Here is a 26,402-nt window from a genome sequence, read left to right on the forward strand (position 1 = left end):
ACCCAAGTGCCCCAAGACATTTTAGACATAAATGTGCTGTCTGCCAAAAAACCCCTAATAGTTTCCCAACATATCTAATTCTTAGTAAAAGGATCTCTGGGGAGAGGAACTTTTCTCTGAGCGAAATAATTACATGCACATATGAAAATTGTAGGACACTGGTGGTATGTGATAGAGACATTGCCTTATATAAGGTATAGGAAATTCAAAGTATCACAGGATAACCTTATTTAATATGAAATTTCCCTTTTTGGTCTATCAAGACACTCTGAAATTGTATTGTCCTTAAATTTCCATGGAGTATCTTGATTTTATTAACAAGGAGACATAAGTTGCTCTGCTTACATTTTGCAATGGGAAATAATATAGTCTATGGTCAAGACAATGAGCTCTGGAACCAAAACTGCCTGGGTGTAAATCCTGGTTCTATATAGGATCTAATTCTGTGACCTTAGTGAATTTACAAGACCTATATAAATCTACAGAGGTAGTAATACCTACTTCATAGACTTCAGGGGGATTAAAAAATTCTCAAAACATTCACGGATGGTTAACCCATAGTAAGTCACAGTGAGTGCTAAAAGTCATGCTATTCAAATTCTGATGTTATCAGGTTTCTGCTGATGGTGTATTGGACATGCACTGCTGCTAGAGTTGACTGAAATTATGGACATTGAAAGCAAACTACAGAAAATCACAGGATCCTCTAGGTTAGGAAACTGGACGGCCTTAGCAAACTGAGATTACCTCAATTTTGGCCTACACCTTTGAGGACTGATCACTGTATATTTAGCGATTAGCCTACACACTGCAAAGTCTCTTGTGATAAGGGATTGAGAAAGAAACTCTAGACTTCCAAGGTCTTTGGGCACAGGCAGCAGGCATAGATGAAAGACATTCTTTTTAAAATTACTGCCAATTTTAGGTAAAAATGGTCACTTCAAACCTATGATTAAGAATGTTTACAGATTAACCATTACTATCCTATGTCAGAATGAGTAAGAGTGGCACATCTTCCTGAAATCAATTTTACTCCAATTCTGGAGAAGATAAAGGTTAGTCACAGACCTTATAAATACTACGTTAAAAAAAAAAAATTAAAACAGGTGAAACAGAACAAAATTTATATGAATTTTTAAGGTAGAAAACAAGCCTCAGAAGTTCATGCCTTATGGTATACCACGTTACCTATCCAGATCCTATACCCAACTGCCCAGCATTCACTGATCCTATTTAAGTCCCAAAAGCACTAAGTAAACCACAGTTTCACTCTATTAAGAACTTTTGCAGAAGATCCCAAATTCTTAACTAAAACCAAAATCTAAAATTCACAATGGCAGCGAATGGGAATTTTTGCAAAACAAAAACTACAAAACACACTATGCAAACATAGCAACAGCCCTCTCTCCAGAGCCCCTAAATATAAGGTAAATGCACTAATACATGAGACCATTACATAACAAAGCCCAACATGTAAGGGATACCAAATCAACAGCAGTGCTGATTCTGTGGCAGACATATATGGTGGATGTAAAATAAAATTGGCACAACAGAGACAAAATAAAAATTAAAGCTTCTCAAGTTTTTATTACTTGGCTAAAAAACACAGCAAACTAGTTTTCTTTCTCTGTTTCTCCTTCAGGTGAAAAAAAAAAAAACATACATACTCTAAGTTTTGTTGTAATAGCATGTTTTAGCTGAAACACTTCACAAATGGGTAAATAGAAAGTTAAATTCTACTTCCCACCTCCTTAAAACCATTCTCTAAAACTTCTCTTTCAGGTAAAAAGAAGAGACATTAAGGCAGGAATATTTTATTGGTATGATTAAAAAGGGTTAATACTATTAGTCACCAGAGAATTTTAACAAAATCACTTGTTCTGTAATTTCATCAAGAGATGTTAATAAAGTTTCATTGTGTAAAAAATGTAGCATTCATTTTAATTCAAAGTAGAAACAATATTATTTAGTTCATTCCTTTATTTATATTATAACTCTTGTGCAGACCTAGACCCACAGACACATGTATTGAAAGCTGAAGGTAAAATAATGATTAACAATAAACTTTTATTATAATGAAAAAAGTCTGAATTAACACTCATGTTTTTTTAACTTTTTAAAGAAAATAACTCTAGAATGGTAAATGTCAACAATATTAAGACTTGGAAATGAACATATCAGCAATACAAACGCTTGAAAATGAAAACACACTTTATGAGTAACTTTCATATATTTTTTAAGTTACCTCATTTTCAGCCAAAAATGAGTTATTATTGGAAAAGTTGGAAAAAGAAAGAATACTTGAAATTAACATAGTCTGAATTTTTCAATTAGGATCTTTAATCATGAGTGACTGTGAGAAAGAACAAAACAACAAAGTATGGATGGAGTCAATAATTTATACCATGGTTTTACACAACACAATTAATCTCATCTAATGAAACAAAGTCAAGACAAGTATTATGTTATCCCCTCAAAGGATAATCTGTAATTGTTCCTTAGTGATGATTTGTGAAAGGCACATACAAAATAATGAAAACTAGTAATTATAAAGAAAAGATGAACAAAAGGCTGAAGATTTCAATTTGAATTTTACAATGGAATGATCCAAATGTGAATAGTTATACTAGCATAATTGATGCTAATATTTCAGCATCATTCTAATTTTAGTAAGTACAATGTGAAAACAGAGTTTATACTGAGTAAGAGCCAGTATCCTAAAGTTCAGCTTCTCATCTATATAAACTTAGGGGGAAAAGAGCTATATAATAGGCAAGTTTAAATTTTGAGAAGAAACCCGTACTGTTTTTTGGAATAACAATATTTAAGTTGTAACATTTCTAAGTCAACAAAGGCGTTTAAAAAGTAACATTTCTCAAGAACAGCAATATAAATTTCCTTCATAAATAAAAAATAAATCCCAGAACTATGAAATGGAGATTGGTACTAAGGACAACATACATGATAGAGTAATAAACTCTTGTTCTGAAGCCACCTAGAGATCCAAATATGCAAAATAAAAACAAAGGAAGGTAGATATTTTGCATAGTATGTGCTGGGAAAAGCTGACTTGAAAAAAATTTTTTTTCTTTTAGAAAACATTTCTTTAGAACTCCAATAGCCTTTTGTTTTTTTAACCTTTTTACTTTCAATATTTAACCTAACTCCAAAGGAATTTATTTTAAAAGCAAATGGCGCAACATTTATTTTTCCAGTCACATTTTTCCTATACTTTCTTTCAAAGGTTCCAGGATAATTTCTTATTTTTAGAACTACTGTATAATTGTAGCATTCACTTCTTAATTTTTCCAGTCTTTATAAGTTGTGGCGTAAGACTCTTTACTAGAGAAATACAATAAAGTAGTTTTTACTAAACATTGATGTAACAATGTTTGCCAAATAACTTAAGAGTTGTATTAACTACTGACAATTATGCTTTTCATCACAAATAACCAACAAACAAAAGATGTAACAAAACACACAATAGAACAATTCCATCAAAAAAGAGAAAAAAATATTGTACATGTGTTAACTGAGGAAGCAAGGTGGTAAGAAACCTGGAAAGGAGGTTGGCTGAAGCGGGAGTTTGCACCACATAAACTCTAAGATAGCTTTCAATCTCAATTATGGGATTCTAATAAATTATAAGATTATGGTAAATGAAAGAACAAAGACCTAGAAAGGTTGAGCTATGTTTTAAAAATAAAACAAATTCTTTAGCTGTTTACAGAATATGAACTAAAATCGTAAGTGAGGGTTCCAAGTGGAACTGACCAGAGAGATTTTCATTATATAAACAAAAATTGCCAGACGTGTAATATGGAAACAAATCTATTTCAGGTAAGAACACTTCCTTTTAAAAGCTAAGCCTTCCGGGGCGCCTGCTTGGGTGGCTCGGTGGGTTAAGCATCCAACTTCGGCTCAGGTCATGATCTCGAGGTTTGTGAGTTCCGGGAGTTTGAGCACCTCATTGGGCTCTCTGCTCTGAGCACAGAGCCCACTTCAGATCCTAGATCTCCCTCTCTCTCTGCCCCTCCCCTGCTCACGTGCACACGTGTGCTTCTCTCAAAAATAAACATTAAAAAAAATAAAACCTAGGCCTTCCAGATAGATAATTTCAATCATCTGAGGTATTTCAGCAAGGTAAATACTTAATGAAAAAAATCATTAGTTTTAATAATACTATGTCCAGAAGACTCATGTCCTCAGGTATTAAAATTTGGCTTAAGAATAAATATACCATGGGGTGCCTGGGTGGCTCAGGGGGTTAAGTGTCCCACTCCTGATTTCAGCTCAGGTCATACATACATAATCTCACGGTTTGTGAGATCAAGCCCTTTGTCTGGCTCGGATTCTCTCTCTCTGACCCTCCTCTGCTCACGCTCTCTCTGAAAATACATATAAATAAATTAATTAAATAAATAAATAAGCAAGCCAAGTTGTTCTTCATCGAGATTTAACTAAAGTATTTCTGATAGTAACTGAGATTTAGAGTTCAAGGTCTAACAATGGTGTTATGAGATCAACTGCCCAAATGTGTCATCTCATTCCTCTTTCCTAGGAGTCTGTATCCTGAGGCTCATCACAGCATTTGGCACCAAGAATCATAATTTTTTTAAGTTTACTTAATACATAACAGTTCTCAATAAAAAAGATTTGGAATTTACCAAAAACTACCACAGACACCACCAAAAAAAAGTAATGCACTCAAATGCTAATTTACATCTTACTCATTTCAGTTAAAGGTGAATGTAATTGACTGGAAAGCCATAATAAAAATTTAATCAACATAGGCTTTACACATTTTGCACATCTTAAAAGTCTCTACAGGTGCAACGTATAAAAATCACTAAAGTGGATCTATAATCTACAAAACATATGGTAAATTAAAAGTCAACCTTATAATAACCTTTCATATATCAAAATATAAAATAATAAAGAACATTTTAAAACCACAGTACAAGAGAACCATTTCATTAAAAATAACGATTTATGATCAGTCTAAACATCTAAAAAGTAAGTACCTTTTCTATTACTATTTAAGAAGTTAAGGAGTCTAAAAAACATCAAGTTTGCCAAATGTTTTATGTTGGAGAACTTTTGTTCTAGATGCTTATAATTTAGTTTTAAAAACTAAACTAAAACAGACTATAACTCTAAGTTTCTTCAAGTCTGTGTGGTATTCACTTCAATAAACTACTTTGGCAGGAGAAGGGAGAAGAAGGATAAGAGAACGTCTCCTAGTCCAACTAAATTCCTTCCATTTCTATGTAGTGTAAGAAACAAATGTTTTAAGTATGTTATAATTTGAGATAAAAGAAAAAAGTAGTTGAACTTGATACACTTGAATATATCTTCCTGTTTATTTTCGCCTTTTTTAAAATGTTTATTTTTGAGAGAAAGTGAGACAGAGCATGAACGGGGGAGGCGCAGAGAGAGAGGGAGACACAGAATCTGAAGCAGGCTCCAGGATCTGAGCTGTTAGCACAGAGCCGGACGTGGGGCTTGAACCCATGGGCTGTGAGATCATGACCTGTGCCAAAGTCAGACACTTAACCAACTGAGCCACCCAGGCGGTGGCTATATCTCTAATGTTTGGTTTTGGTGTTATCATACAATGTAAATACTGCATTTAATATAAAGCAGTAAAGGAATTGAGCAGAAATTATGTTACTTTTTTCTTTAAATTACATTCTAGCATTTTCAAGATTGGTTAAAAACCAAAATTTCCACAAAATGAATAGTAAAACACATTCTTAATAATTATGTACAATTTTTGGAATAAAACTATTCCATAAACTGTTCAAAATGAGAAGTACATTATTTAAGTTGAATATAATCCTCCCATTTAATAAATTTTGGAGACTGCTTTAAAGTCAATTTCCATATGAAATTTGATATTCTTGCTTTCCCTTTTATGAAGTTCTCCAATATTGTTACTCTCTTACCCTGACAGTGCAGGTAGTGAATGGGCACAACAAAAGAAACCACAAATCTTCAGAGTCAAACTGAGTAAGTAAAACATGTTATATTTTATAAATTCTGGGACAGCAAAAATGGCTATCTGGATAGACAGATATACTCACAAACACATATGTATATAACACACACATGTATATAAATTATCAGGGTATAGACTGACATATCAGTATACATCAGTGTTTCTTCTCACATACATACATGCCTACAAAACTTGACACTGTCAGGCCAAGACGACCAAGCTGAGCCACCTCTCCCTTTGCTTCAAATGGATTAAAAGCAAAAAAAAAATCCAAGTGTGTCTTTAAAAGTAAGCAATCATAAATCAATTACATACTGAATATATCATGACACATGAACTTATTTCCTAGTCCCAAAAGAACTTTATAAAAAAAAAAATCCCATTTAGATAAATACAAAATCCTATAAACAATGGTATTTCCCCTTCAAATAGTTTTAAAAGTCTACAATATATTTGGGACGACTTCTCTGGATACAAATGATGTATCTGATCAAACAGTAAAATTTAAACTTAAAGTAAAGCTGACCTTAAACAATGTGGGAGGGCTTAGGAATACTGGCCCCCATGTGGTTGAAAATCTGCATAGAACTTTTGACTCCCCCCCCCCCCAAATTTAACTACTAATAGCTGATGCTGACGAGAAGCCTTACCAAGAACATAAACAGTTCAGTAAAACATTTTGTATGTTACATAGTAAGCTGGAGAAAAGAAAATGTTATTAAGAAAATCATAAGGAAGATAAAATAAATTATAGTACTGTACTATAATTTACTAAGTTACATAAGTGGAGCCATGCAGTTCAAACCTGTGTTAGGAGTCAACTGTACTGTTTATGTCTGACAATGCATGGAGCCTCATTAGACTTTGGACTATGCTGTGGAAATATAAAGTTCCTTCTGAAGACTAAATTCCTTAAAAAGTAAATAAGGTGAATTTCTGTAGTATAGTTATTCCATTTAATATAAATTCTGTGATTCACAATTCTAAAGTAATATTACGATACTCTTCATCTGATTCAGCAATGTTTTCCTACCCTACACAACGTATAAAACAGTGACACAGTGAGTAACACCAGCGATACTCTTCCTCAGAAAGCTGAACCAGGAAACCAGCAAATAGGGTAGATTTTTTTCTTTTTTAAGTTGTTAAATGTACTCTCCCTCAAAAAGCCCACCGACTCTATACTTTGTTAAAAAAAAAAAATCAAATGAAGCCCTTTGGAGAGTATTTCTAGTATGTCTTCACAATAGCCTCAGAAGTAAAAATCTAAAGCATTTTAATAGTATCTTCATAAAGATTTACTATTTTGAAGTTAAAATTCCAACTATTTGTTGTACTTAAAATGCTAGAGTTCCTTTCATCAAAAAAAAAAAAACAATAAAATCAGCTTAAAATAAATTTATTGTACAATACAAAAAGTAGGCATACTGGAAAATAAAAGGTACATTATTAAATATACAAAGCAAATAAAAGAAAAGCTAAATAACACAAATGTTTTAATCCAAACACTAAGATAAAATGCACAACATTTATGCTAAAAATAAAGTATTTCAGGAAGGATATGCATTTCAAACGAAATGTTAATAATGAAAAAAAAAGGAAAACAAATGTGCTAACTTCTAAATGCTTGAATATCAAGAATCAGTAATGGCATGAAACATTAAATCCACAATACTGGGTACTTTTCAAGAACTTTATTTGAAAAGGTATTAAAAATACTGAAGGAATCAATTTAAAGAATGTTCTTAAATCTGGCAAAGATTTTCCTTTTTTTTTTTTTTTAAAGTAAAGTATAGGGGCCTATTCACAGTATCTTCCCTCTTCTTCCATTTATATACCTTCCTACAAAAATTTCTGGATGCTCATCCTTAATAAGATTAGCTACAATACAGTCAGCTACAAATTAACAACATAATTTTGAAATCTATACATAGGACACAATAGGAAAAATTGAATTTTCATTTTATAAAGTAAAACCAATCTCCAAATGAAATAGTAAAACATAACAATTTAGAGCACAGGGAAAAAAATAAAGCCTTTTTTCCAATCTATCAATTAAGACATTCAGTTCCCCAAACTGCAAATGGCTTTGGTGGAACTAATAATACAAATGATACTGTTTAAAGTTGTTGCAGAGGTGAGGCTTTCAAAAAAACCACTCCCCCCTACCATCCGCCCCCGGAAAATGGCCAAAGTAGAAGTATCCACTTAGATTTGCATTTGTACATTAGAGAAATATTTAAGTAACAATAAACTCCTTGGTAAATCTTCCAAAACCTAACACATAATTATTTAAATATATAAGTTAGCCCAAAAAGCTTTTGACCAACACCTTTGGAAGGGAACTTCTTTTTCTAATATCACAGTTCCGAAGCTTGAGACATCATTTGATCAGGTTTTCTGTATCTATAATTGCGCTATTATCGAAATTACTCAGTGAAATCTTTTTTACTAGAGTTACTTTTACAGATGTGACCTACCACATATGCCATGACACTAAAAAACTACCAAGTCTCCTTCTAGACCCCAGACCCCACCTCTGCCCCTCCAAAATCTACAACTTTAAAAATGAATAAAACGAAACAAAACAAAAAACACCTTGTGGCTATGGGGAATTGTGGGGAAAACTGAAGAGTTATTTGGAAGAAGGAAGAAGTGTGAATAGGTCCTACAGAATTTTACAATCACTTTGCCAAGACAGACTTTAAACATTGTAAATTATCCAAAATAGTCCTTCTTTTAAAAACAAGTTTTGATTCTCAATATTGCATTTTTATAACCAAACAAAAGGATTCAGATCTAACACATTTTAGTAGCATACTTACTACTATCAGACTGAATTCATTTCCTAAGTACTCTAAAATTAGAGTTCAAATAAAACAAACTCTATGAGATGTTATTATAATTTATCATAAAAGATTCATTAGCATTTGTGGAATTATTACGATAATAAAAATATTAAAAACTAAAACCCAAGATTCACCATTCACACTTAAATATAACATAGAAAAAGTAACGTGAATAATACGAAAATAAAATTGTTCAGGTAAACATTTCACTTGAAGACACTCACTGTTGCTCCTTCTGAGTAACCATTATAGCTTTTTAACAGTGAAACATGTCATTATCCTACTTCTGAAATTCTTTGGCTGGAATGTTTTAGTAACATAAGACACTCCTGTACATGACAATTTTGACAGAACACAGAGAAGTTGCAAAGTAAAAAAGCAAAGACATGATTTATATTTTAAAGTGTTTGATAAAATTTAAAATGAATTTTTAAAATTTAAAGCAAATTATCACTAAAAATGGCATAAAATATAAACTTAAGCTGATTTTATAATCTATCACTGTATTAAGTAATTTGGGATTCATTAATTTTGCCTTTTCATTGTATTTAGCATAGAGATGACTTTCTATTGCCCCTACAGACATCATGTCAGTTTTAAAACTGGGAAAGAAAAAAAATGCAATGAAACTTATGAGTTCAATGTGTGGGTTTTAGAACCAAAAATGACATTTCTGTTACCATTTTAAAATGGAGATTAAGTTAAAATTTTAATTACACCATGAAAAAATTTAAAGGAATTTTTTCCTTTTTGCGTCTTTAAAAATAAAGCAAATTTGCTTTACTTATGTATAAATACTTTTTTAAAGACCAACAAATCCACTTTTTAATCTATTATCTTTATACAAAGATTAAAAGGAAAAAAAAGCTTTATGGCTCCAGCACCCAAGGTTGAAAACACAAAAAACTCAAATAAATATTTATAGTATGCAAAAAAGCTAAAGATGGTTGAAAGAGTAAATGAAGAACATTCTGAAACTAGAACCCATTTCTTTAGCTTTTCTCTCCCAGACTTTCCATTCTATATACTACAGTTGTAGAGATGTCCTCATTTGACTCAGGTGACACTTTTTTCCATACTGTCTCTTTTAAAGCAAGTTCTTGTTGGAGACTTTCATAGTCCAATGGTCCAAAGGAATGCTAGTTGTTCAAGCAACATACATAATTTATTAGTGCACTTGAGTGAAGAAAGGTCCAAGCTATAAAACGGTATTTTTCAATGAATGTTATTAAGATCTGTTAACATTTTCACCCACCACCATTTGATGTTTTGTTCCATGTTACTCATGTTGACACCCATGGCAGTTTCTATTCTGTTAGCTTTGCATAATTCTCACATATTGTAAGTTATTTGATTGGAACTAACAATAGGAAAATTTACTTAGTATGCATTAAAAATATTTTCTACTTATAAGTGCTTCATATCAGCTTCGAGTCTAATTAGGTATTTACTATAAACATTTTCTAGATGGGATGCAGAGGAATTTAATTAAAATTCAAAACAAGTCCTTGGTCCAGTGAACAACTATGAAGACAAAAAATCTTGTTCCTGAAATTTAAGTCCTGACTCTTAAATATTAGCACTAAGAGAAGTATGTATGTGCAATAATATGAAGCCAAACAATGATAATAAACAAGTATTACTTTAAGAGTATCAAGAACTCTGCATTAAACACTTTTTATAAAAAAATTATTCATCTATAGTGGCCAATAAAAATTATGAGGCTTTGTAAGGTCTTTCACTAATACTATAATCCCTTTCCTATTTACATATCCATCCATGCCAAAATAAACTTCAAGACTACTACTGACAAATGATTAAGAGTAAAACAAGGCTTTCTTTTTACAGCATGTAGCACTTTCCAAAGTGTTTTTTTGAACAGAATCAATTCTTCTTTTTTTTTTTTAACAGAATCAATTCTTTAAAATATTGCTTAAAATAGCAGAAAAATGGGTGGGTAGGTGGAGAACCCTACTGCCAGGTTAACCAGTTTAAATTTAAATAAAACAGCAATAATTATTATTTATATACTCCTGAGTCCAGGATGAAAATGTCAATAACTTATGTATACTCAATTCGTGATTAGCAAATATATGAGGACACTAACAAACTAAGTTCTATTCAAACAGGTGAATATCATTTTCTTTCTTTTAGAAAAATATTACATAATAATCTAAATATGAATTTTGCTTACCCTTTGATCACCACCTTCTCTTCGAGGATCAAGTTTTTTTGCAAAGTGTCTCAAATTATCATAGTTATGGAAATTACAGAGAGAAACAAGATCCTGTAAATAAACAGGACAGGAATAAGAAACTGGCTATTCACTGGCTATTTTTTTCATATTGCAACAAATCACACTAATATTGTCCAACTTAACTTACTATCTCATGGAAAATACCACTGCAAAAAGCAGCATGTATCACGAAGAGAACCAAAATCAGAATGAGAACATGGAGTAAGCATTGAGAACAATGCTTACTAGCTAGGACTTACTAGCTAGGGCTAAACCACTCAAATTGTTTCTTTCATTTCCTATAAAATGGGCCTTTAGTAACAGGTCATATGAAAGAACTATTCTAGCAAATAACCATAAAGCACCACAAAAATATAAACAAACATTCTGGTCACAATCTATTATAATCCATAAGAATCCAATGTCATTCTGTAGCTTTTGCAAAATGTAAAAAACTGAAAAATAAATAATTTTAACTGAGAAAGTTTGCAGAAAAATTATAGTACTTAATACAGAGTCTACAAAGTAGTAAATTGCACATAAAACTGGAAGCTGAAATATTAGCAAGACTTGGGTAACTATATAAAATACTGAACTAATCTAGAAACAATTTTATTTTGTAGTGCTTATGTCCTCAAAAAAAAAAAAAAGACTTTTCAAGATAGTTTATGGATAAAGATATTCAAACATACAGATTAATGATGATATAATAAACAATAATAATCTTAATTTATGTTGGGATTTAAATTTAAACCTTTCCAAGTTTAATAACTTTTGTTGAGGTTTTTTGGAAACTGAAAACTATATACAACCATGACAATTAAAGTATCAGCATCAAACAAATGTAATTTCCTATGGGCATGAGTATTATGGGAGCTGATAGAAGCAATTTAAAGATCCTTTATAAGTACTGCCATGGCTAACCTAGTAACTTGCAGACAGGTAGGCAGAATGCCAACAATCAATAAACTACTGAAATGATTCAAAAATCAGAATCACTGGATGGTTCCACTTACATGATTATCATACAACATCCACTCATGATAAAAACCCTCAACAAAGCAGGTTTAGAGGGAACATACCTCAACATAATAAAAGCCATAATATGAAAAATCCACAGCTAACATCATACTCAATGGGGAAAAACTTCAGAGCTTTTCCCCTAAGGTCAGGAACAAGATGTCCACTCTCACCACTTATAATTCAAAATAGTACTGAAGTCCTAGCTACAGCAATCAAACAACAAAAGAAATAAAAGCCTTTCAAATTGGTAAGAAAGAAGTAACACTTTCACTATCTGCAGATCACATGTTACTCTATACAGGAAAACCCTAAAGACGACACCAAAAAACTACTTGAACTGATAAATGAATTCAGTAAAGTCACAAATAAAAAATCAATACACAGAAATCCACTGCATTTAATGAAATAATGAAACCCCAGACAGAAATTAAGAAAAAAATCCTTTACAATTGCACCAAAAATAATAAAATACCTAAGAATAAACTTAACTAAAGAGGTGAAAGATATGTACTCTGAAACACTGACGAAAGAAATTGAAGGTAACACAAAGAAATGGAAAGATATTCCATGCTCATGGATTATAAGAACAAATATTATCAAAATGTCTATACTATCCAAAGAAATCTACAGATTTAATGCAATCTCTATCAAAATACTAAAAGCATTTTTCACAGAACTAGAACAATCCTAAAATTTTTATAAAGTCACAATGACTCAGAATAGCTAAAGCGATCTCAAAAAAGACAAAACCAGAGGTTATCACAATTCTAGACTTCAAGTTATATTACAAAGCTGTAGTTATCAAAACATTACAGTACTAGCACAAAAACAGACACATAAATCAATGGAACAGAATAGAAAACCCAGAAACAAACCCACAATTATATGGTCAATTAATCTTCGACAAAGGAGGCAAGAATATGCAATGGTTTAAAAACATAGTGCTGGTAAAACTGGACAAATGGTGCTGGGAGAACTGGACAGCCACATGCAAAAGAATGAAACTAGACTACTTTCTTACACCATACACAAGTATCAACTCAAAATGGATTATGGGCCTAAATATGAGACCTGAAACCATAAAAATCCTAGAAGGGATCACAGGCAGTAATATCTGACATTGGCTGTAGCAACATTTTTCTAGATATGTCTCCTGAGGCAAAGGAAACAAAGCAAAAAAAAAAAAAAAAAAAAAAAAAGAAAAGAAAAGAAAAAAGTATTGGGACTACATCAAAATAAAGAGCTTCTGCACAGCAAAGGAAACAATCAACCAAACTAAAAAAAAACAAACTGCTGAATGGGGGAAGATATTTGCAAATGACATATCTGATAAAGAATTAGTATCCAAAATATATAAAGAACTGATACAACTCAACACCTAAACAGCAAATAATCAGATTGAAAAATGGGCAGAAGACATGAAAAGACACTTCTCTAAAGAAGACATGCAGATGATCAACAGACACATGAAAAGATGTTCAACATCACTCATCATCAGGGTAATGCAAATCAAAAATCACAATGAGGTATCACTTCACACTCATCAGAATGTCTGAAATCAAAAACTCAAGAAACAAGTGTTGGTGAGGATATGGAGAAAAAGGAACCTTCATGCACTGTTGGTAGAAATGCAAACTGGTGCAGCCACTATGGAAAACAGTATGGAGTTTCCTTAAAAAGTTAAAAAAAAAAATTTAGAAATAGAACTACCCTATGATTCAGAAAACATACTACCAGCTATTTATGCAAAGAATACGAAAACACTAATTTGAAGGGATATATGGACCCCTACCCTATGTTTATTGAAGCATTATTTACAATAACCAAACTATGGAAACAGCCCAAGCGTCCATCAACAGATAAAGAAGTGGTGTAGGTAAATACAATGGAATACTACTCAGCCATAAAAAAGAATGAAATCTTGCCATTTGCCACAACATGGGTGGATCTGGAGTATAATGCTAAGCGAAGTAAGCCAATCAGAGAAAGACAAATACCATGTGATTTCACTCATGTGGAATTTAAGAAACAAAACAAAGGGGAGCAGAGAGATAAACCAAAAAGTAGACTCTTAACAACAGAGAACAAACTGGTGGTACCAAAGAGGAGAGGTGGGTGGGGTGATGGGTGAAATAAGTGAAAAGGATTAAGAATCATTTATCATGATGAACACTGAGTAATGTATAGAAGAACTGAAAGACTATATTGTACACCTGAAACTAACACATCATTGTATACTAACTATACTAGAATTAAAATTTTAAAAATCAAATCATTGGATGGTTCCACTTATATGATCATTATTTTCATTAAGAAAATATGCTTACATGACAGAAGTGAATTCCCTTAACACTGTTGCCCATCTTGTCCAGAGGAGGAGACCAGCACATCATGCCCATGACATTAGGGACAACTAAAAGAATGCCCCCAGCAACTCCAGATTTTGCAGGAAGACCAACCTGAAAATAATTTGAAAAAAAAAGGATATTCTTATCAACATTTTAAAATAAGGACAATTATGTCCAACAATAAGGGAATTGGTTTAGAAATTATGGTATACGTATACACAGAATTCTAACATTACAAGTGTTGTAGATAACTATTAATATGTTTATAATACAGTAAATGAGAAAACACTTATAAAACAGTTGAGATGTATTTAAATACAGAAAACATTTGAAAAGATACACTCTTAAGGATTAAGGTAGATTACATCTAAATTGTGGAGCTATGAATGTTTTTATTTTATTCTTTTGGATTGTGTGTGTGTGTGTGTGTATATATATATATTAGTATATATTAAATACAATATATTGGATTGTGTATATATATATATATATTTTTTTTTTTGAAGTTTATTACAGAGTGCACACAAGCATGTAGGAGGGGCAGAGAGAGAGACGGACAGAGAGAAAGACAAACAGAGAGAGAGACAGAGAGGGAAAGAGAATCCCAAGCATGCTGATGCAGAGCTCAAACCCATGAACCACAAGATCATGACCTAAACCAAAATCAAGAGTTGGATACTTAACTGACTGAGCCACCCAGGCACTACTGGACTAGATTTGCTAATTCTATAATAAACATGTATTAAAGTATGAAAAGTTATTTTCTTTTTTTTTTTTTTTAATTTTTTTTTTTTCAACGTTTTTTATTTATTTTTGGGACAGAGAGAGACAGAGCATGAACGGGGGAGGGTCAGAGAGAGAGGGAGACACACAGAATTGGAAACAGGCTCCAGGCTCCGAGCCATCAGCCCAGAGCCTGACGCGGGGCTCGAACTCACAGACCGCGAGATCGTGACCTGGCTGAAGTCGGACGCTTAACCGACTGCGCCACCCAGGCGCCCCTGAAAAGTTATTTTCAAAAAATATTTTATGACTAAAACAACATGAGAAATTGTATCTTCTTAGAAGATTTTCTGTGGTATACTGTCTGAGAATTCTCTGAGGAGATAAGATCACAAGTAATTCAAATTAATCCTCTTCAAAACACTTAAGTTCACATTATGTAACACTTGACAGTAACTGTGATAAAAAGACAAAATTCGTATCATCAGGGCAGTATTCACTAATGGCTTACTAACATTCATATACTGAATACCTATTGCTAGAAGTAATCTTGCAAAATACTAAGGAAAAAAAAAATTAACCTGAATGGGATAAACCAATTTCCCAGCAATACAAGATACAAGGGACAATGGTATGGATGTAATAAAGAAAATCTAGACTGAAAAACTGTACAGGATAAATTACCCAGTTCTTTCAACTAAAAATAACAAGAAAGAAAGAGAGGTCAAGGAAGAGAACATACATTTAAAAAGTAATAATAAAGGAAGATATAACCGATCATTAACACATGACCCTTATTTGCATCCCAGGTTAAATAAACCACAAAATAGTAATTTACAAGACAATCCAGATAATCTGAACACTAAATATTTTGATATTAAAAATGAAAAATTTTTTTTCAAATATAATAATGGTGCTATGTTTGTTCGTTTGTTTTCTAAAAAGTCCTTATCATTTAGAATTACACACTCAACTACATGACAAGAATTGGAAATAAAGATAAACTGGTCAGGTACTAATAACTATTGAAGTTGAGTAGTGGGTAACATTAAATGCATCTAGTTTTCTGTTCTAAAATTTTCAAATAAAAAAAATCTGTAGGGCATTATATCTTGACATAAGCAGAATGAGGTAAGAAAGTCCATATTTCACAGGTGTACACAAATGTCCAAAAATGCACAAGAGAGCTTCAAGAGTATATTTTTGTTAACTTAATATACTTTAAGTGCTTTAAAATATCTATGATTATAACCAAAGGTGTTAAACATCCCAATTATGCGCTCCTTCTGAACTTAAGGAGCTTTTGAAGTATGTAATCACCATAAGGCTTAGTTATATTAATAAGAAATAGAGAAAGTCTGTACTAACCTTGCACACTGGAATGCCTTACAAGTAGAAGTGATGAGGTTTTATAAATTAAACTCCAAGTTCTTAAGAATATCGGGTAGCCTGCTTAACTCTATTCCTTAACAAGTCTGTAACAAATTAACCTTAAAAACAAGTCTCTCTCTCAAAAATTAATGTGCAGGTTTAGAACCAAAGTTCAAACTGTATTTTTAAAAGAACTAGTCCAGACTAGTTTCTTGCAGTAGAAAATTAAGATTAAACAATTACTTACATGGAAAGCAAACTGCCCGGAGAAATCATACATGCCACAGGAATGCATCAAACTCAGTGTATTTCGAACTGCTTCAGGGCTCAGTACTCTCTCACCAGTAATTGGACAGAAACCACCATTAGCCAGTGTTGCAGCCATCACACTGGCTGATTCACATGTTACTTCAATGGAGCATAGCTAGAAGGAAGAAAAAACTGAATTCTGAAAATTTAGGTTGACATTATTTTCTGTACTACAACTGACTTCTAAGAAAATATATTTCATCTGGTAGTTCATAAAGATCTGAAATCTTTCCTTCAAGGGGATTATTTTAATATAACTTGATAACATTCCAAAGATTTAAATTTGAACAAATTTCAAGCCCCTTTAAGGTTTATCCTGATTTGCCCAGTTATCGAGTCTTTTATAATGGCAAAACCAGGATAGGAAGAGCCAGCCCCCAAGCATTAAGATCTATAATGGTCCCAAGTGATATTCAAAGTTGCTTAAATATTAATGCTTTCTGTAGGATACACAAACATAATTATTTTTAAATTGAAAGGAAAAGGGGCCATGATATATTTTTAACACAAAGCAACATACATTAGTATTGATAGATAGCATTTACATTAGAAATTGCTACTTTAGGAAAAAAAGATGCTAAAATGACTGACATTTTCACTATAACAAATCTCAGCATTCCTATGTAGTAACATGCAAAAAATTAAGGAATGGAAAGCAAGATAGCACTAGCCTGGATACTCTGAGTGCCTAAGTCAAAATACTACCTTTTAAACCACTTATTAATATTTAAATATTTATTTGATATTGACTAAGGGTACTGGACAGAATATACTGAATAAACAAAAGCAAAGTCCAGGCAGAGTATAGTACAGTATTTAAAAATAATCAAAATAATGGAAATAAGTTTACCACAGCAAACCCAAATTTATCCATAAAACAGAAATAATAAATAAGCTCCATTTTACTTTTCATTAACAGCAATCCAAACTAGGGGGCAGGGTGTGTATGGGGAGGTGGGGGAGGAAGTAGATGAGAAAGAAGATGGGAAGGGGGAGCAGGAAGAAAAGGCTGAGTTACCAACTTGGAATCTTTCCTTACTAATTTTTCAAGATTCCACAAGAGACAAAGGGGTTTGGAAAGAGCAAGAAGGAAAACTTATTAGCTACAGTGCATTAGGAAACTGGCTGGGAGCCACTTTTTCACTGACTTTCACTTTTGCTTGTTTATATTAAAACCTCTTCCTTATTTCTCCAAAACTACAGAACCTAGTCACTATACTGACCCAGATAGCAAAGACTTATGTAGATGTAATCATGAAATGCTTTCTAAAAGAAGTTAAAATTTAAACTCCAATGATCATTTCCTAACTTATACTTAGTATTAACTGGAATTTTGTCTGTCATAAGATGATATATATACCAAATTTGACAAATCCCAATTTAACAGTACTTTTCTGATACCCTGATCAGATGTTCAATTACATGCAGCCCTTCTCCAAAAAAGTAAGGCTTCTATTCTACGGCTTTCTTTTGATTTTTACCCTGAAGTGCAGAAATTTCATAGGTTAGTAGCACCTAGGCTATAACAGCTAAAGTGTATATATCGAAGGAAAACAAACATTAACGTATGGAAGAAATAGAAGTAAATGACACTATTATTTCATAGAACACCTTACAGCTTCAAAGGAATTTGACACATATCATTTCATGTTATCTTCAAGATAATGCAGACAGTTAGGTTAAGCATATGCTACACATAATGAAATTAGGTCTAAGTTACTGAAGTTATGTCACATGGCTAAAAAATGGCCAGATTAGACCTTGATTTTATACTGATAGTCTGGATTCTCAATTCACAGTTCTTCACGTTGGCAGGTGACAAACTGTCATCAAAATCTACATTATCAACCCCCCTTACATATTTTTTAACATTACTACAAAAGTGAAATTAAAGCACCTTAAAAAGTAAAGACAGGCAAAAGTAAGATTAACTAGAAATCAATAATAATTAATTTACTATTTAGCTTGATATTACAGCCCACTGATATTAGCACCGATGGTATTAAATCTGTAGGAATGAACTGAACTGAAAATACAGGGAGAAAAGAGAGTTATCGGGGAAGGCTCTCTAAAACTGAGTTCTATAATCACAGCAGATTATGTGAGTGGCCCACTCAGGAATGTGGAGAAACTATACTAAGTTAGAAAAAAAAACACCACAGGAGTGCCTGGGTGGCTCAATCGGTTGGGTGGCAGACTTCGGCTCAGGTCATGACCTCACAGTTCGTGAGTTTGAGCCCCACGTCAGGCTCCGTGCTGACAGTTCAGAGCCTGGAGTCTGCTTCAGATTCTGTGTGTTTCCCTCTCTCTGCTCCTCCTCTCCTCATGCTCTCAAAAATAAACATTAAAAAACAAACCAAAAAAGCATCATATGACTTTGCAGAAATGAATTAAACCAACTGAGAAACTGCTACTTTAAAATGCTGAATATAGGGGCGCCTGGGTGGCTCAGTCGGTTGAGCGGCCGACTTCGGCTCGGGTCATGATCTCACGGTCCGTGAGTTCGAGCCCCGCGCCGGGCTCTGTGCTGACAGCTCAGAGCCTGGCCTGTTTCGGATTCTGTGTCTCCCTCTCTCTGACCCTCCCCCGTTCATGCTCTGTCTCTCTCTGTGTCAAAAATAAATAAACGTTAAAAAAAAAAATCTTTTTTTAAATAAAAAAATAAAATAAAATAAAATAAAATGCTGAATATGAACCCTCCAATGAAGAAACAAACAAATCCTCAAAACAAAACTTAAAAGCTAAGAAATCAGCTTAGTTTTTAATAAGGACAAACCAATTTCTGGAATTATATACCATTTTTGATACTTCTTAAACAAAGTAAAAAACATTCCTTATTACATTCTAAGGCATGATTTTTAGGAGGAAAAAAACATGAGAATGCCTTTCATGAGGACTCTTTTTAGAAGGGGAGTGGTAAATATATTTTATCTTAATCTAGAGCCATGATTTCAGAGACATCTATACTCTGCACAATGTGACACATCCATTTATATACACAACTCATAGAGTTGAAGTAAATTACCTGGAAATAGAAGTCTAATATACCAACCATGTCTGTGCCTTCTGGAAAACACTGAAAAAATAGAAAGGCAATTAAAAACAAGAATATATGCACATAAGTAAGACACATAAAGACTAAATTTAAAATGTATACAAATGTCTCGTATTAACTGATAACAAAATAGTATATAACCTATAAAAAGGCTTACAACCCTTTTTACATGAAATAATAAAGAACAATAAAGCAAAACTACATTACATACAGATTTCTAGATACTAGTTTAACAATGATAAACTGATTCATAATTCATAAAGCAAGTTACTGGACCACCCACTTAAAATTTAAAAACCAAATGTAATCAATAATAGTCTGGCATCACACTTTCAGAAAAATGGGCTAATCCTTAAGAAAAACTTGCATCAATGTAATTAGTAAAATATCTGAATACTGCCAGATATTAAATTGATTTAATATTAACATTTTGAAACGACTAACTCAAGAGCATTTTGCAAAAACTTCTAAACATTAAATAGTAATAGACAGTTACTTAAAACCTATCGTTGAGTTTTTAGCATACATGTTTACATATTTTATTAAATAAAACAATAATTTGAAATAGAAACAAAAAAATTCAAGAACCTTTTTTTCTTTTAGGTAATATCCTATTGCAAAATTTCGATCTCCACTTTCTCTTTCAGACTGAAACCTAGAAGGAAAAAAATTGCTCTATTTACTTATTTTCTATAAAAGTATGATTGTCCTGTAGTGTAACTGTATAGCAAAGTATAGTATAAAGAACACTGACCTAAGAGTCGGGACTGCTGGGTTTCAGTCTCAGTTCTGTCAATAGGCTAGCTATGTGGTTTTTGGGGAAGTCATTTAATTGACAATTCTTTCAGTCTTAATTTTCTCAGCTGTGAAAGGACTGAAATGGGTTAGGCCCTTTCTAATCTTCATATTTTGTGAATAAAGAAGCTAAGTTTAAAATTACCAAGTATTCCACCATTAAAAAATACACTAAGAAACTGCAGAATCTTCTGGGTCCTCCAAAAGTACAATAATCAATTCCAACTGCAGGAATCCATGGAAATTTCACTAAAGGAAGGACACATGAAATGGGCCTTTCAGCATTTGTTGGATTAACAGATTTCGGGGGGAAGCCTAGGCAGTGGCAAATCCCATGTAGCATGAACAAAGTTATAAAAGTATAGAAGACAGGACTGCACTGAAGAATGGCGTATGTTCTGATGTATCTGAGAAATAGGGTTCATGGAGAAGAGTGTAGAACCATCAAACTAACAAAGGAGACTGGGACCACATTATTATCAAGACTGATAAATCTAAAAATGGCTCCTGATGGCATACCAAATGAAAGCTTGAAGGCTTTCTATCAAATTACCTTGTTGAGACCTACATTTTAGAAGGATAACTCTGACATCAGTCTGGGAAAGGGGAAAAAGAAAGGATGACTTATGTTATTAGTAAACTGAAGTAATAAAAGCCATAGAAAGCCTGAACTTAGGTAGTGGTGACAGGAATGGAAGGAGAGCTATGATCAAACATGAGAGCACTTCGGCAAGTCTTTCAACCTAATGGGGAAAAGGGGGAATGGTGAATGAAGTCTGATACAAAAGTCTAGATTTTTATTCCAGTCGACTGAAAGGACAGTGATATCAACTGACGTGGGGATCCATGAAGCAAAGAGTAGTTTGAGAAGAAAGAGAATGAGTTTTAATTTAGACAGATTTAACTTGTGTGCAAGCATCCATAAGGCTGCTGACAAAAGAGGAACTGTGGGTGACAGACACTTTGTATTATCAATCACAAGGTGTGTGTGGGGGGCGGGGAGAGTCTCTCCTAACTATACATTTTAATGTTTCTATGGTTAGAAAAACAATGTTGGATATGTGGATATGAAAAAGCTCTTGAAAATAAACTTGTCAACTTGCCATACCTTAAAAAAAAAAAAAAACTCAACATGGTGTACATAAAGAACTAACTGCTTAGCAATGATCACAGTGCCTAGCATATAGTTCTGTTCACCAAACACTATCAAGTGGCTATTATCTGCTGGATAACAGGAATACAAAAATGAATTGGAAGACATTTCTACCCAGGTCTAAAGGAAGTCAGAGTCTTATGGTGGTGATGAGGCAGTGAGACATAGAGTAAGCTCAATTAAATATGGTAATATAATAGCACAGAAGAGAGATGAGATGAGATTCATGAAAAACTTCTTAGAAAGATACTTAAGTTGATGAATAAAAGTTGGTAGAGCAGACAACCTGAAAATTTTTGTTTCCTGAAACATGAAGTACAAAGTATCACCTATTTAGTATTCATGCCAAAACCGTTTCAGCTTTATGTAACCACAAGGAAACAACCAGACCTATTCAAAATGTGGAATATCCACGATAGCCCATGGGCCAGATGTAGCCTACTGCCTGTTTTTATAAATAAAGTTTCTTGAAACACAACGTCATATTGTCCATGGCTGCATTCCTACTGAAACAGTAGAAATGAGTAGTTGCAACCAGAGTCCATATGGCCCACAAGTCTGAAAAATTTACTATCTGGTCCTTCACAGAGAAAGTTAGTTAATTCCTGCTTCATAAAACAAGTGGTTGGCACTCTTCAAAGAAAGCCACTTAATAAAATTTTATAAAGCAAAGGTGTAGGGCAGGAAAACTCTTCTATTTTAAAAAAGCAGAAGAGACATAAATGTAATGTGCAAACCTTGATTAATTCCTAGGAAGCAAAGGTCATAAAAGGCTTTTAGGGGGTGGACAGTTGGTACATTTATGTATTAATGACATCTTACGATTAATGTTAGTGATCTTAATGTTAATGTTAATGTGTTGATGGTACTGTGGTTATGTAGGAGAATGTCCTTATCTCAGAATATACATGTTGAGTTATTTATGGGTGAAGTGTTGAGATGTCTACAACTTTATTTCTATCAGTTCAGAGAAAAAAAATGTATATTTACATATGTGTGTGTGTGTGCCTGTGCGTGTGTGTGTGTGTGTGCAGAAATACACGTTTTAAACAGTTATCTAAAGAAAGAGGTTGAGGAAAAGCCAATGAGACAAAATATTAATCAGAAAATATAAGTGAAAGATATCCAGATATCCATTGCTTATTCCTTCAACTTTTCTACAGACTGGCAAATTTCAAAATAAAAAAACTGGGGTTAAAATTAAGTTAGCCAGGCAGAGAGATTTAGAGAGGTAAGACAGGTATTACAGGCAAAAAGAAAATTGAGTAACTCTCAGTAATTTAAGGGAAAGTTGGGTCCCTTCTAACTTTATAGCCACAAGAAGTTTATCCAACCTATATAAAGCATTTAAGTGTTCTCTCAGGTAATTCAGAAATAATTCATTTCCCTTTAATGACGAAATTTTAAGTAATTATTTATTCGCTGAAGTAAGCCCTAGGACCAAACCAGATTAATTCTAAATACACTATGTATTATATATGTAGAGAAAGGGGAGAGGTTGGGGGGGGGGGGCGGGGACAAAACAGCATTTAAAATAGAATTCTATAGGGGTCCCTGGGTGGCTCAGTTGGTTAAGTGTCCGATTTCAGCTCAGGTCATGATCTCGCGGTTCATGAGTTCGAGCTCCATGTCGGGCTCTGTGCTGACAGCTCAGAGCCTGGAGCCTGCTTCAGATTCTGCCTCTCTCTCTCTCTCTCTCTCTCTCTCTCTCTCTGCCTCTCCCTTGCTCATGCTCTGTCCCTCAAAAATCAATAAACATTTAGAAAAATGTTTAATAGAATTCTATACTCTAGATATTTTTGTTAATTTAAAGAGGACTGGCCCATTATAAAAGCCTAAGTCAAAAATTACACTCACGTTGCATTACTGAATCCAACGTATTCATTGCCAGCCATCTTATTCAAAAACTGCATCACCTATAAACCAGAATTAGAAAGTATCAGTAATTAAAAAACAAGTATTTAAGGAATATAAATATAGCATGAAAACTAAATTCTATATTGCACTTACATAGTCAAATTTTTCAGCATTATTCACTCCTTGCTGCAAAGAAATGAGATAAATATGTTAATACAGGCATCACTACAGTTTAAGTTTTAACTGAGTATAATTATCAAAATTTCAAACTGCTATCATAATTAATATACTGTACATTAGTACTTTTAAATCTAGGAAATACTTCTAAAATAATTCAATATTTACATAAACTTTTTACATGTTCTTTTATTAATACCAATATGTTGACAATGGGTCTGAATTACAAAGGGAATGCTTTATTTTAAGTATAAGCTTTACCCAACCCAAAGTTACAGAATTTTAGTTACCCCAAATTCCCTTATATTTCATGACAACACATAATCTGCTAGAGCATACGTTATTTAATTTCATATTTTAAAAAAACTTAAAATAAAGTTTCACCCTTAGAAAAGAGTTGAGTATAAATTATGGTTTTCAAGTAAGAACAATCTACTCATATTTTTAAAATAACCTCAAACCAGTATTAGAGTTAGGAAGATGAGTTATGTTGCAAAACTAAACTAATCTTTTATAATTCTATATATGCAAACATCCTGCATACATTTTGCTAGTATAAAAAAAGCTCTACCTTTTGTATCTCATTTGTTTTAACAATATGTGAACTAAAAAATATATATTTCATAGCCTCTAAACAATTAGCTACATTTGAATTTAGCATTATGCCAATTCAGAGCATGGAAGATGTATTGTTTCATCACTTCTATTTCTGACATGTTAGCTACTGCAAATGTCAATAGGAAAAACCTATGTAATGTAGATCAGTTCAAGTAGCCAAATGGTTTCATTTTTACCTCGGCGAAGTTTACAAAGCAGTAAGATGTAGATCTGAAATCAAACGTATTAATTGGTGATATGCACCCAATAGAAACAATACATCTCTAATTTTTAAAACAGGTTTAAAATAATTTGACAACTAAAATTTTAAAACAAAAATTTTAAACTTTACCCTAAAAATTTCAAAACATTACACTTTAAAATTTGATTATGATGGGGAAAACCTGTACCAGAGAATTATTTAACTGAATAAAGCCAGGTTCATTCTCCACTTTACAAGTGGATTAAGATCTGGCTGATAATCTGTGAAACCTTACAAATCAACTTATTTACCAAAGAATGTCAATCACATATACAATCAGTAGCTGAAAAGAACACCACACTATTTCATCAAAATTAGGCATTAACAAAGCTTAAACAAGATAATGATGGATAATTTAGCTACAGCCATATCGTAATCACTATCTATGTATTTTCTCTAAAGTGCCCTTTGACATATTTTAATTTTTCTTTCCTTATAATACACCAGAATTCAAAATGTAGAAATGTAACTCCAAAGCTGTTCAATGAAAAATAATTAAAAGAAGAAATTACCAACTTCATTGAACTGTTGCAGTTGTCAAAATATTCCATAGATCCTAATGCTGTAAAATATGTAACAACATTTAAACCACAAAAACCTTTTTAACCTTAGAAAACGCACAAAAAAAAAAAAAAAAAACAACTCTTTTGGAAAAGGATGTCAGCATTTGCATTGGGATGTTACATGGATAATTACCATTATACAATTAATCAATGTAAAATAAACAAGTTATACTGAACTTCCATTCTCTGACCTAAACTGTGCCCTACAGAACAAATACAAATTTTCTTTATTAAGCTGTCATGTTTAATAAAAAGAAAAAAAACCTGCTTCAACTCTAGACTATGGTCACAAGCTTGACCTACTTTGTAGCTTACTAAATTAAAGCATAATTAAAATTGTTTTGCTTCTAGGCTATTTTTTAAAAAACTGATATTTACCATTGTCAATCATATAACCTTTTGGATAAACTACTTGAAATGTTGTAGGCGGATTATATAAAAACACACAAAATAAACTAACTGATTTTGTTGACCCAAGAAAGTCTTTCCCCAAAATTTCCCCATTTAAAGGTAAAAGCACTTGTTTAATGTTTGTTCTTACTATCTACAGTGAAAATAGTATTTTACTTAAGTCAACAAAATATATTTGCCCCTGTATCTCTTGGAAAGATTTCATGTACCCCAGGAATATATGGGATCTAATAATCATTATAAAATGTCAAGTTATTTTAATTTCAAAAAAATAACAGAAGAAAGTTTATTTGTAAAAATGTTAGAAAAAATACACATACACATACAAAATAGAGTAAACCCCTAAAAGCAAATATACAAACTGTAAAAATAAAATCCATCATCATCTAGTAGTGGGGTACAGAGAAGTGGAGGACAAGATACTATGAAAATTAGAAGCCAGGAATGGGTACAAAGGGGCTAGTTACACTATGTTTATTTTGAGTATGTTTGAAATTTTTCATAAAAAGTTAAAGAAAAAATGTTTATTAATAATGTCCCATGTTAATTTACAAAACTGTTATTTTAGAATATTCTTTTCTCTTTGAAATAGTAATTGATTTTTAATTAGTTCATGTATAAGTGGATATTTTCTATTGCTAGAATAAAGAGATTCTCTTCCTATTTAAAATT

At 32.5% G+C, this 26,402-nt stretch overlaps 1 protein-coding gene across 3 annotated transcripts in view; it reads right to left on the reverse strand.

The window, feature by feature from the left end:
• The window catches only part of GLS (glutaminase), an 82,246-nt gene that overhangs the window by 19,866 nt on the left and 35,978 nt on the right, over window positions 1-26,402 (reverse strand). Inside the window, exons 8-15 of one of the 3 annotated variants that reach the window (XM_049615296.1) lie at window positions 23,874-23,906; window positions 23,721-23,779; window positions 20,504-20,570; window positions 19,886-19,936; window positions 16,799-16,975; window positions 14,437-14,568; window positions 11,045-11,137; window positions 607-9,989 (exon numbers count right to left, since the gene is read on the reverse strand). In XM_049615296.1, coding sequence (XP_049471253.1) covers window positions 9,843-9,989; window positions 11,045-11,137; window positions 14,437-14,568; window positions 16,799-16,975; window positions 19,886-19,936; window positions 20,504-20,570; window positions 23,721-23,779; window positions 23,874-23,906 — 759 coding nt within the window. In that variant the 3' untranslated portion in view covers window positions 607-9,842. Of the gene's footprint in view, window positions 1-606; window positions 10,049-11,044; window positions 11,138-14,436; window positions 14,569-16,798; window positions 16,976-19,885; window positions 19,937-20,503; window positions 20,571-23,720; window positions 23,780-23,873; window positions 23,907-26,402 lie in introns of those variants that run through there. The other 2 variants (XM_049615297.1, XM_049615295.1) reach the window with 2 other exon arrangements.

This window comes from Panthera uncia, assembly GCF_023721935.1.
Source record: "Panthera uncia isolate 11264 chromosome C1 unlocalized genomic scaffold, Puncia_PCG_1.0 HiC_scaffold_3, whole genome shotgun sequence".
In the NCBI taxonomy this organism is placed as follows: domain Eukaryota; kingdom Metazoa; phylum Chordata; class Mammalia; order Carnivora; family Felidae; genus Panthera; species Panthera uncia.